The 13,259-nt window shown below is 32.5% G+C and overlaps 1 protein-coding gene and 1 long non-coding RNA gene across 20 annotated transcripts in view; one reads left to right on the forward strand and one right to left on the reverse strand.

Annotated features, from left to right (window-relative positions):
- LOC126891985 (uncharacterized) overlaps window positions 1-13,259 on the reverse strand; it is a 167,250-nt gene that overhangs the window by 68,249 nt on the left and 85,742 nt on the right. For 3 of the 7 annotated variants that reach the window (XR_007700634.1, XR_007700636.1, XR_007700637.1), the window contains exon 3: window positions 6,161-6,244. This is a non-coding gene — a long non-coding RNA (uncharacterized LOC126891985). Of the gene's footprint in view, window positions 1-6,076; window positions 6,329-13,259 lie in introns of all 7 variants that reach the window. The other 4 variants (XR_007700639.1, XR_007700638.1, XR_007700635.1 and 1 more) reach the window with 3 other exon arrangements.
- LOC126891978 (zinc finger protein 845-like) overlaps window positions 1-13,259 on the forward strand; it is a 151,081-nt gene that overhangs the window by 50,912 nt on the left and 86,910 nt on the right. For 5 of the 13 annotated variants that reach the window (XM_050661340.1, XM_050661339.1, XM_050661344.1 and 2 more), the window contains exon 2: window positions 5,855-6,034. The exons of 5 other annotated variants lie outside the window; for them this stretch is intronic. In XM_050661340.1, coding sequence (XP_050517297.1) covers window positions 5,855-6,034 — 180 coding nt within the window. Of the gene's footprint in view, window positions 1-1,636; window positions 1,825-5,854; window positions 6,035-13,259 lie in introns of all 13 variants that reach the window. 3 more of the 13 variants (XM_050661346.1, XM_050661345.1, XM_050661354.1) reach the window with 2 other exon arrangements.

A 13,259-nucleotide genomic window follows, 5' to 3' on the forward strand; every position in this document is an offset into this window, starting at 1 on the left:
ACAAAAACTCTACAATCTTTGCAGCAGAGGCACTTGCTATATTTAAGGCTTTGGATTGGGCAAACAATTCACTGCTACCCTTGTCAAACTTGGCTATAATATCGGATTCGAAATCTGTTTTATCAGCTCTGGTGTACCCGGTTACCTCCATATACAATAACTCAATAATCGTGGAAATTTTGACAACTTTAAGAGCCTTAGATTATAAACAGATAAATACATTCTTCATATGGGCCAAAGGGCATTCCTCCATAACGGGAAACGAAACAGCTGACAAACTGGCAAAAAGAGCTATCACTGATGGCAAACAAGCCCCCGAATTAACGCTACAAGACGCATTATCTATATGTAAGCAAAACTTAAGAACTAAATGGGCAGACAAATGGACAACAATTAGATCTAACAATGCATTTCAGTACTGCACGCTTTTTCTAAACACTTCCTTCTACAAAGCTTGCTAAAAGAAGCCATCCCAATAGAAAAATTAACACCAAATACATTAGGTGCCTCTTTGGACACGGAGCAGTCAACTCCAAGCTTTATAAGATGAAATTGGCCACATCCCCCCTCTGTGACTGCAGTGACAGTTTTGACGACTTTAATCACTGGATTTTTCAATGCAGTCATAATTCTAATGCCACCTCTTACCTTATTACGGAACTAACTAAACTAAAAATCCCGTTTCCTCAAAATTATCTTTCCATTATGCTGGAGTGCATCCATAATCCCGAAGTAAGAGCTATTTTTTGTAACTTTTTGGGTCGTACGAGGAGACGCTTATAATTTCCTCAACTTTTAGGTCTGTATCAACCAATCCAAATTGTATTCAGTTAGGTATTAAATATATATGTATAGATTTGTAAAAACTGTATTTGTACCAAATAATTGTATTCAGTTACTGTATTTATATGTACAGATTTGTAAAAATTGTATTTGTACCAAATTGTGTTCAGTTATATGTATAGACTTTTAAATGTTATAAATTTTCGTGGCAAAACGGGTTCTTCCCAAAGCCAATAAACCAAAAAAAAAAATTATGAAACAATCCTTTAAGTTAAATACTCCAGAAAATAATAGATACTTTTATTTAAATATATTAGACAATCGTACGCTACTGATATGACAGTTTTGTTGCTATATTTTTACTTCATTTCGTACACAATTTGATTCAAAATATATCTTTAAAACACTGTACTGTTTTTATAAATACATACCTACATATTAAATATTGCTTGATTTAAAAACTATTGCAATTATTGTTGTGTACCTATTGGGACCGTGCAAGTTCGGAAAAGCGACACCTGGTTTCTACGCTCAGCAACTTTATTCGCACTTTTAATTGTATTGGCCAGTTACGTTAGTCCTGGTTGCTGCATAATTGTCAAGGCCACAGCCCAAAAAAAGTTAAAAGAAGAAAAACTAAGACTGAGGTTATGTTATTAAAAAGTAAACGATTGTATGTAGTAAATAAAATTAATTATTAATGCAGTATTGCAAGCAAAATACAATTAATTAAATTTAATTTTTATATAATATTTGCATATCATATCAATATTGTGGAGCAACATATAATTTTTCTTCTTCAATGCCATTAGTTATGAAATATACGTCAATTTGACAATATGAATTATTTCAGAAAGTTTCAAGATTTCTCCGATATTTACGCACGATCGTTTCTCATATCCCCTCCAAGTACTTGCACACCGCGAATACTATTGTGTTTGTGTTTGTATTGAGAAACATGTCAAATCAAAATGCTTATTTAATAGATTATTTTGAACAAGAACTAAATAATGGGATTCCCTTTTACCATTAATTGGAGAAGTAAGTTAAAGAATTTAGATTTCTTAGATTAGGTTTATTAGAAATAAGATTATTATTAGATTTAAAGATCAAAAAGTTTTCTTATGAATTTTAGCGTTTGCAGTACCTAGGTACTTAGTTTTGAAAATATTAAATAATCTTTAATGATTATACCTACACTATGATAATAGTATTATTAAGGCTAAGTACAAATAAATTAAAGCTATTAAGAATATAGTATTATTAAGGCTGTTTTATCGGTGCACCAAAACCTAGGGACAGTGTTTTCTCTGTTATTTACCGACAGAATGTCTCGAAATTTGGACACGTTATTCGAAATTATGTTGCCTTTAAAATGATGGTTTTACTTTTTTTTATTTTTTTGAAAATTCTGTTGAAAAATTAGATTATAATGTTTAACGTTCTATTATAACCAAACTTTTTACTCCCATCACTTGAAAGAGTTTTTTTTTTCTGTAATCGTTGATTTTTTTTCACCTTTCTGTGTCCAGTAATAATCGAGAAAAGCGTGTTCCAACTTTGAAGAAAATTTGCTAAAAATATTGAAATCTAATAATGAAACGTGTAACGCAGCATTGGCGCTTAGTTTCATCGTTATCGCCTTCGTGACGACAAATCTCATGAACGTACGGTCAGTCGGTCAGTTCGCTTGAATTAGAATCCATTTCCAGTTATTCATTCTTGTATTTTCTTCATCAACTTGCTTAGTGTTTACAGTTTACAGTATTCTTAGTTATTTTGAAAACATTAAACTTATTTAGTTTACGGGTATTTTTAAGTACTTAATATATTATTAGTTTAGTGGTATAAGTTACAAGTTCTTTAGTTTACGCGTATTTTTAAGTATTACATTAGTTTAGGGATATAAGTTGACAAGATAAGAAATGAGTCCCAGGGTGTTTTAAAATAAGACAGAAAATTATACTACTATCCACGATTTGTGTTTTATTCATCAATTTGATACTTTTCTTATGTAACTGCAACCTATAAATATATTAAAATAATGTATATGTTACCGGCCAAACCCGATTTCAGGACAAACTAGTTTGGCCTAGGCCAAACTACTTTGTCCTAACCGCCTAGGATAAACTAGTATGACCTAGGTCAAACTAGTTTATCATATCACGCGTAGGCTAAACTAGTTTATCCTGATATAAATAAACACACTTCAAGCCAAACTAGTTTAGCCTAGGCCAAACTATTTTTTCCTGATATAAAGACGCACACTTCAGGCCAAACTAGTTTATCCTGATATAAAGACGCACTTCAGGCCAAATTAGTTTATCCTGATATAATAAAGATTCACACTTCAGGATAAACTAGTACGGCCTTCTTTTTATTCTTCTTGTAGTGCCTATCCGTTTCGGATGTTGGCGATCATCATGGCAATCTACTTTTCTCACTGCTGCTCTGAAAAGACTTGTAGTGGTTGTGTTGAACCACGTACGCATATTTTTCAGCAAGGTGTTAAATGAAAGCTTATAATCCAAGGATGGTACTAAAAGTTAGGAATTTGACCTAGGCTCTCTGTCTGTCGGTCTGTCCGACCGCGAATATAACTGCTCCGTCACTATACCAGGTAGAATGACAAATGAGGTGTCAAATGAAAGCTTATAATCCAAGGATGGTACTAAAAGTAACAAAATTGACCTAGGCTGTCTGTCTGTCGGTCCGTCCGACCGCGAATATAACTGCTCTGTCACTATACCAGGTAGAATGAAAAATGAGGTGTCAAATAAAAGCTTATAATCCAAGAATGTTACTAAAGCCCACACTAGTTTGGCCTGAAGTGAGCGTCTAGAACCGGAAGTCCTAGAACAAAGGACCCCGCAGAAACTTTATGGGAAATGGCTCTCTGTCAAATGCTCTGAAACTTAGGATTGTGGTAGTTCTTGATGTGTAGAACAAAAGACTCCAGGGACGCGTAGCTCCAAAAAATCATAGTTCTAAGATATAAGCCTCTGAAGATATAGGTATAGTGAGGACGTTTGAGTTGGAATAAATTCATTTTCTCGAGAATGGGCGACTCTGGAGATAAATTACGAATCAGGTCAATTTTTATTTTTAAATTATAATTTTTTGGCATATATATCATACTAGTGACGTCATCCATCTGGGCGTGATGACGCAATCGATGATATTTTTAAATAGGAATAGGGGTCGTGTGATAGCTCATTTGAAAGGCTATTTAATTCTCTATTCACTAATATAAACATCAACATAATCATTTATACAGGGTGCCCAATTTTTTTTTAATTAAATTAATTGAGACAAAAAGAAGAATGTATATAATTTATTTAATTCGAAATACATTTTACTGCTGTCAGAAAACAGAAAAAATGTTTATTTGATAAATAAATATTGTTTTTCGCTTAAATTCAATATTAAAGCTGCCACCCACCTACCTCTTAGCAGTTTGAACATTTAATTTAAGCGAAAGACAATGTTTATTTTTCAAATTAACATTTTTTTCTGTTTTCTGACAGCAGTAAAATGTATTTCGAAATAAATAAATTATATACATTCTTCTTTTTGTCTCAATTAATTTAATTAAAAAAAAGTTTTGGCCACCTACGAATAGAGAATTGAATTACCTTTCAAATGAGCTATCACACGACCCCTATTCCTATTTAAAAAAAATCACCGATTGCGTCATCACGCCCAGATGGATGACGTCACTAGTATGATATATACGCCAAAAAATTATTATTTCAAAGTAAAAATCGAGCTGATTCGTAATTTATCTCCAGAGTCTCCCATTCTCGAGAAAATGAATTTATTTCAACTCAAACGTCCTCACTGTACCTATAACTTCAGAGGCTTATATCTCAGAACTATAATTTTTTGGAGCTACGCGCCCATGAAGTCTATTGTTCTACATATCAAGGACTACCAGAATCCAAAGTATCAGAGCATTTGACAGAGAGCCATTTCCCATAAGGTTTCTGCGGGGTCCTTTCTCACCTTTAGTACCAGCCTTGGATTATAAGCTTTCATTTAACACCTCATTTGTCATTATATCTGGTATATTGATGGAAGAATTACATTCGCAATCGGACGGAAAGACGGACAGACAGCCTCGCTAAGATTTCTCACCTTTAATAACATCTTTGGATTATAAGCATTTATTTGACACCTCATTTTTCATTCTACCTGGTATAGTGACGGAGCAGTTATTTTCGCGGTCGGACGGACCGACGGACAGACAGCCCAGCTCAAATTTCTCACCTTTGGTACCATCCTTGGATTATAGTGTAGGCTAGGCCGTACTAGGCGAAGGATTTCCTGGCTGAAAAATCTACGTACGTGGTTCAACACAACCACTACAAATCTTTTCAGAGCAGCAGTGTGAAAAGTAGAGATTGCCATGATGGCCGCCAACATCCGAAACGGATAGGCACTACAAGAAGAAGAAGGCCGTACTAGTTTATCCTGAAGTGTGAATCTTTATTATATCAGGATAAACTAGTTTGACCTAGGCCAAACTATGTGACAAAAATGTGATAATTCTTTTTAAAATATTATCTACGATAAAATCAATCTAAAAAGGTATTCCCGACAAAACTAATTTGAACGGAGAATACATTTTGTTGTCATTAAAATACTTGTCCGCCGGCGCCACTGAGTAAAGATCGAATTGTCGGTCGCACTCCCTACTTCAAATCAATTTCAAGTAGGGAGTCACGTGTGTCTGACGTAAGCAGTCTACGAAAGTAAGTGATACGCCCACTTAACATTGCAATGTGCTTCAACTGATAAAACAGCCTTAATTAATATATTTCGGCATGTAATGAATACCAATTGACATCATTAATTAGAATAAATAATTATTATAAATAATATTTTTAAAGTAAACAAAAACAAAGGAAAATAATCTGACAAGTAATGACATAAACGTGGCCATGATGAAAAGTCACATTCTAATGTTTTGTCAGTGCTCTTACGTCAGAAATTTTGACCTACGTAATCTTGCTTTTGCAGTAAAAATACTATACTCAAATAATTACATTATAGTTGGTTTGGATTTTAGGATATCTTCAAAATGAAAATAAAATGGAGATTACGGAGAAACTCATTGAAGATTCGTCTTACCAAGGAAATGATGTGACTCGACATACTCAAGGGAAAACATTAAATAAAAATGTAACAGTTGTAACTGGCGATAGGTTTTATAAATGTGAAATTTGTTTTAAGCAATTTAGTCAAGCAGGTAATTTGAAAGAGCATTTGAGAGTGCACACTGGGGAAAAACCTTACAAGTGTGAAATTTGTTTTAAGCAATTTAGTGTAGCATGTACTTTAAAACAGCATTTAAGAGTACACACAGGAGAAAAACCTCACAAGTGTAAAATTTGTTTTAAGCAATTTAGTCAAGCAGGTAATTTGAAAGAGCATTTGAGAGCGCACACTGGGGAAAAACCTCACAAGTGTGAAATTTGTTTTAAGCAGTTTAGTCAAGCAGGTTCTTTGAAACCACATTTGAGAGTGCACACTGGAGAAAAACCTCACAAGTGTGAAATTTGTTTTAAGCAGTTTAGTCAAGCAGGTTCTTTGAAAACACATTTGAGAGTGCACACTGGGGAAACTTCTCAGAAGTGCGAGATTTGTTTTAAGCAGTTTGCTCATACATATCAATTAACTGTTCACATGACAGTTCATACAGGAGAAAAACTTCACAAGTGTGAAATTTGTTTTAAGCAATTTCCTAGAGCATGTACTTTAAAAGATCATTCAAGAATACACACTGGAGAAAAACCTCACAAGTGTGAAATTTGTCTTAAACAATTTAGCGAAGCAGGTACTTTGAAAAAACATTTGAGGGTGCATACTGGGGAAAAACCTTACAAGTGTGAAATTTGTTTTAAGCAATTTAGTCAAGCAGGTGCTTTGAAAGGACATTTGAGAGTGCACTCTGGAGAAAAACATCACAAATGTGAAATTTGTTTTAAGCAATTTCGTACTGCAAGTGATTTGAAAATACATTTAAGAGTGCACACTGGAGAAAAACCTCACAAGTGTGAAATTTGTTGTAAGCAATTTAGTCGAGCAGGTCATTTGAAAGAACATTTGAGAATACACACTGGAGAAAAACCTTACAAGTGTGAAATTTGTTTTAAGCAGTTTAGTGTAGCAGTTAATTTAAAAAGACATTTAAAAGTGCACACTGGAGAAACACCTTACAAGTGAATCGCTTATTTGAGAAACCCCACATGTCCATAAATATGACAGTTTGACTTTTTTAGCTTAACAATATATTTTCATATAGACGCATAATTTAAAGAGAAATCACACATGTCCGACCCATATAAGAGTTTCAGCACTAGTTTAACCCTGCTGTCCTGTTCGGGTCTATTTGACCCAAAAAATAATTTATTTCTTATTTTACAAATTATTACGCAGAGTAACGATTTGGTGTTTCGTGACTTTATTCACTAATATGAGGTCTTTCTATTGCATATGAGATAAACAATTTACTTCCTGATTTTTTTGATAAAAATGAAATTGTTACCTAGGGTACGTTCGGGTCAATATGATCCGCATATTTAAACCGTTAAAAATTTCCTGTGTATGTGTGTTTAGTTGGCAGTATTCTATATTGGCAGTACCTGTGTGTCTGTCAGCCGGATACGTCTCTAAATAAAAACAGGTTTCTGCAACTTAGAACTTGTAAAATAAACTGTAGTATAGCTGGACGATGTTGCAAACCAAATTATAAATATGACCAATATGGACTGACAGCATGGCTTTGGAACCAACTGGAAAGACATGAATAAAGTTGGTTTCCAAGAATACCTTGGTCTTTTAGTTTTAGCTCGAGTTTATAAGTCCCATGGTGAATCCACTAAAAGTTTGTGGAATGAAGAAACGGGTCGTAGTATATTTCAATCAACAATGTCGCTTGATATGTTTACAAAAAGTTTGCAAGTAATACGTTTTGATAACAAAACTACTAGACAGGATAGGAGACGTTTTGATAAACTTGCTGCAATACGTGAAATTTAGGAAACATAGGTTGAAAATGTTACCGTCGATAAGCAACTAGTTGCCTTTAGAGGCCGCTCTCCCTTCAAATGGTACATTCCAAGCAAACCAGCGAAATATGGCACACAAGTTTTGGTTTTATGTATTATGAACAGTAAAACTTCTTATGCTCTAAAATTGCAGATCTATACAGTAATGCGTGTGATGTGTGACTTGAGTAGTGACTTGGAAGGCCACAATATTACGTGTAATAACTTTTTTACATCGTAAAATTTAGGACAATTTATTCTAAAACAAAGTAGATACAATTCCGGGGACTATCAGTAAAATAAACCGGAGCTTTCAGCAAAAATCGCGAATAAATAAGTTCATAGCTCGTCTTTTTTGTTTCACGCAAGATACCACTGTTGTTGACAATATTCCTAAGAATAATAAAAATGTTCTTATGAGTACATAATCATAAATCGATGCATCATGCATCACTTTCATCAAATGAAAAAGCCCCAAATTATTTTAGATTACAATTCCAATAAGGCAGCAGTTGATATTCTAGATTAGCTTGTTGGCACGTATACATGCGAGAAGAGATAAATCACTGGCCAATGATTGTTTTTTATAATCTTCTGTAGATTTCTGCCTACAACGCGTTCGTGTTATGGGCATCAATAAATATCCATTGGAATACCAATAAACTGACAAAACGGCGAATTTTTCTTGAGGAATTGGGAAAAAACTAATGAAACCAGTCATCATTTCCAGAAAAAATATACCAATAACTAAAGGGTCTTACGAACTGGTAAAAAGGACACGAGCAGAAACAAGTAGACAAGATGGAAATGCTAATGAACCGTCTATGGACGCTAAACTATAACTCCGCCTGCTAAACGAGCACGCTGTAAACTTGCCCTAAAAACGATAACAAGACTAATTATTATATTGTATATATCATAAACATATTTGTAAAATCCATTCTTTTTATTACTGTCCCAGTCGTAAACTGAATTAAATTTTTGTAGATATTTGTTACTAGGTTTTTTGGAAGAAAAAGATACCTTTTATTTTTGTTAATAAGGTTTAAATTACATTAACAACATAATTTTTGTTTAATTAACCATAATTTCCTGTTAATAAAGTTTTGTTTATTACCATTAGCTTATTTTATTTCGATTAAGGAGGGTAAAGCATAGTTGGGTCATATTGACCCGAACAGTACATTTGTGTAGTTGACTCGAACGGGACAGCAGGGTTAAAATATATATTTATTTGAGAAACCCCACAAGTCCCGGACATGTGGTATTTCTCGAATAAACGGCTTCTAACGTCCGACGAGGATCGTTATGTGGAAATTATTCCTAAAAACGTAAAAAGGGACTAAAACAAGTTATTTATAAAAATGAAGTAACCAGAAGTGCATGTTAAAGGTCAAAGACCATCTGAATAGGGAACTTGCACATTTTTTTTATTACATAATAATGTTCAGTATTGTTTAAAAATGAGATTTCCAAAATTTCACGCTTCAAAAACTTTTAATAACTTAGAAATACATATTTAAAGTCTTCTGCGGTATAAAATAATTCAAACGACCCGTGACGTCACATAGTTTTACATTAGTTATTATTATGGTTATATTTCGCTGTTTCTAGGTACACGCTAACGTGTACGCAAATAAAAAAGTTAGGTAAACGCGAATTAAACTTCATCAAGCCAGTGACGTCATTATTTCGCGTGCTCAGTGACTGTATATTTTGGTACATGCTATTTTAATATGTTTAGTGTTTGTTTGATAGAAAAATATTTGTTAAGGGAAGGGAAGCAGAACCATTCAGGTGTTTCAAACTTAATTGTAATAAATGAATGCATATATAAAAGTATATATTTAGGTTAGCAAATTAAAAATATGTATTTAGTTGACATGACACATACAAAATATTGTTAAAATAATTTTTATACGTCAGTTAATTATTATAATCAACTATTCTAAATGGGAAATAAGCCACACTTTAACTAAAAAAATGATTTTATTAACGTTTCGACGTCCAAATCGGATGTCATTGTCAAAATACAAAAATTAGTCAGATTAAATAAATTATTAGAAACATTTTTTTACTAAGCAACAACATTTTTGTTTAATTTAATAATATTTTGTATTTTGACAACGACGTCCGATTTAGACGTCGAAACGTTAATAAAATCATTTTTTTAGTTAAATTGTGGCTTAGTTCCCATTTAGAATAGTTGATTACAAAAATGCCACAAGGAAATAGCTTCAGAACAAGTTAATTATTATTGTCAACGCTTTAGGTGTTCCTTTTATTTTAATTTTGGACGGTAATAGTATTTCACTTATAACTAAAAAAATATATATATATATTAATTTATAGTCTCTTTAACTTTTTCATACTGTTTTAAAATGTTGTTAAACTCATTAAAACAACTAAATAATTGTCCACACTGCATATTTAATTTAAAAACAAACACTAAACAAATAAAAAATAAGAAATCTACTAATCAATATTAAAATTAAAGTGTACACACAACGCGATTAAACAAATTCCAGCACTCTGACATTCTAACTTTTTTATTTGCGTACACGTTAGCGTGTACCTAGACACAGCCTTATATTTAGGTATATTCTTCTTCTCCTTCTTTGGTTTATTGGCCTCCACCTACTTGGGTATTTGGCCAGCTCGTCGTCGGGAATAAAGGAAAAATATTTATATTCTAATGACATTTCTCGTATGTCGTAATTATATATACCAGTTTGTTGAGATTGGAGTTTGATACAGTTTTTGAAGGAAAGGAAAGAAGGTTTACTATTGAGAATAAAACCATTTTGTAAAAGTACAAATTTTCTATGAATAGTTCAAACGATCAAAAACACTTTTAACGTCACATAACTGTATTTTTACTGACGTTTATAATGTCTAATTTAAAATTGTATATACAACGTAGAATGTAAACATACAACGGCGTGACGTCACGACGCGTTTTGGGGTGGCTGGTATAAGTTGAATTTGTAGTCGTCTTTAGGGGCCAAACGAAAGACAAACAAAACTTTTTTATCTTTGATACAGGTTCTAAATTATGTTCTGTTGTGATTTATACCATTTTTTTCGAATTTAAAATTTTATGCAAGTTCCCTATTACAGAGGCACCAAAGTATAGTATGTGTCAAAGATGTACAGTTGTTAATATCCACGACCTAAAAACTGGGAAATCTATGTTTTAAGTATATCTGGGAAATCTATGTTAATAGGGCAGTCAATGAGAGCAAGAACAGGTTATTACCTCCGAATTCTATCCTACTGCATGGATTTTAATGAAATTTTAGGAATAGCCTGAAAATATCTCCTTATTTAAAGTCTACCCTATGCCGATGTGTGCTTTTGTCTTGGGGGCGGTCCCCACCCCTTCTCGGGGTTGGAAAATTTTTTGGTTAAACAACTACGGAAGTTGCTAGAGAACAAGCAAAAAGCTAATTCTAAGCAAAAACTGTTCTATAATTTTTTTTCGAAAACTCAATACTTTTTGAGTTATTGGTGGTTGAAAATTGGCCATTTTCATTGAAATATAACACCTATTCAAACGGTTTTTTGCGAATATCTTAAAAACAATGCATCTAACTAAAAAATTATATAAAACATTTTTGTAGCTCATAAAAAAACTAAGAGATTCGTTCCTTCTTCAATCTTCTAGTTATAACACAAAAAGAGATATGGTAGGTAAAAAGAGTTTGTTTTTTTGGTACATGCTCAAAGCAGTGTATTCAACTTGAAATAACACATTTTATGTATATAATGCTACCAATACCTTTTATTGTACTTGAAAAGTCCTTTCAAATAAACAATATTAAATGTCGATTACATTCAAACTAAGCGAGATATGCTGCAAAAAATTGATGACTTAACTAATTTTAAGAAAAAAATTGAGAAGTATATTTAACCCCTCACCCACAAAAATTTAAATGCATCGTTTTCCTTTTACAATACATTTTACTACAGTGTCATTTTTATGTTCAAAAAGTTGAGCGGGTTTAAAATGAATGGTTTTTGAAAAAAACTAAGATTAAATTATAGAGCGCATATTTAAATTTTCTTAAAAATCTTCTTTTTCTCCATGTAACTTGAAAATGATAAGAGATACTGTTATAAAAAGTCAAATCAAAATGTTTATCTAGAATAAATCTTCATTTTTGTATGGCATCTTTTTTTGGCATCTCTTATCATTTTCGAGTTACATGGAGAAAAAGGAAGATTTTTAAGAACATTTAAAAATGCGCTCAATAATTTGATCTTATTTTTTTCAAAAACCATTCATTTTAAACCCGCCCAACTTTTTGAACATAAAAAGAACACTATAGTAAAATGTATTGTAGAAGGAAAACAATGCATTTAAATTCTTGTGGATGAGGGGTTAAATATACTTCTCATTTTTTCTTAAAATACGTTAGTCATCAAATTTTTTACAGTTTATCTCGCATAGTTTCAATGTAATCGACATTTAATATTGCTTATTTTAAAGGTCGTTTCAAGCACAACAAAAGTTATTGGTAGCATTATACACCTAAAATCGACCGTTTCTCTGTTATTTCAAGTTAAATACACTGATTTGAGCATGCACCAAGAAAACAGGTTTTTTTCACTTACTCTTTTTGTGTTATGACTAGAAGATTCATAAAGTAAAAAATCTCTGTTATTTTATAAGCTACAAAAATGTTTTATATAATTTTTTTTAGTTTGATGCATAGTTTTTAAGGTATTCGTAAAAAAACCGTTTGAAAAGGTGTTATGTTTCAATGAAAATGGCCAATTTTCAACCAGGAATAACTCAAAAAGTATTGAGTTTTCGAAAAAAAATTATAGAGCAGTTTTTGCTTAGTATTAGGTTCTCTAGCCACTTCCGTAGTTATTTAAGCAAAACATTTTCCACCCCCGAGAAGGGGTGGGAACCGCCCCCAAGACAAAAGCACACATCGGCATAGGGTAGACTTTGTTTCTTGGGCTATTCCCTACTTACTGTGAAAATATCACGTAAATCGATATAGTAGGATAGAATTCGGAGCCACATACCCTCATTGACTGCCCTATAACTCCATCAAGGATTACTATTTCCATATTTTTTTTGATATATGTGGTGGTCAGAATAAGAACTATACAGTTTAGCACTTACAGACCTCCGACGATTTCAAAGTGTGAACCAGTAGAAATTTCCCCATAAAGGGACATTTCTACATGCCATGTGACAGGGATTTTGCTATGGCGAAGAAAAAACTTAATAAAAAGAATCACTTTTTTAGTAAAACATGTTTCGTTGTTTGTCAGTTTAAACACAAAAAAAATTTCCATATTAAAAAAGAAGCCGCATCTCGATAAAAACTGGCTTATCGAAAAAATATTAGAAGGCAAAAAAGTTTTAGAAACGTTGTGTTTAACTAATGGTACCACAATAATTAA

The sequence above is a fragment of the Diabrotica virgifera genome, chromosome 9, assembly GCF_917563875.1.
Source record: "Diabrotica virgifera virgifera chromosome 9, PGI_DIABVI_V3a".
Lineage (NCBI taxonomy): Eukaryota > Metazoa > Arthropoda > Insecta > Coleoptera > Chrysomelidae > Diabrotica > Diabrotica virgifera.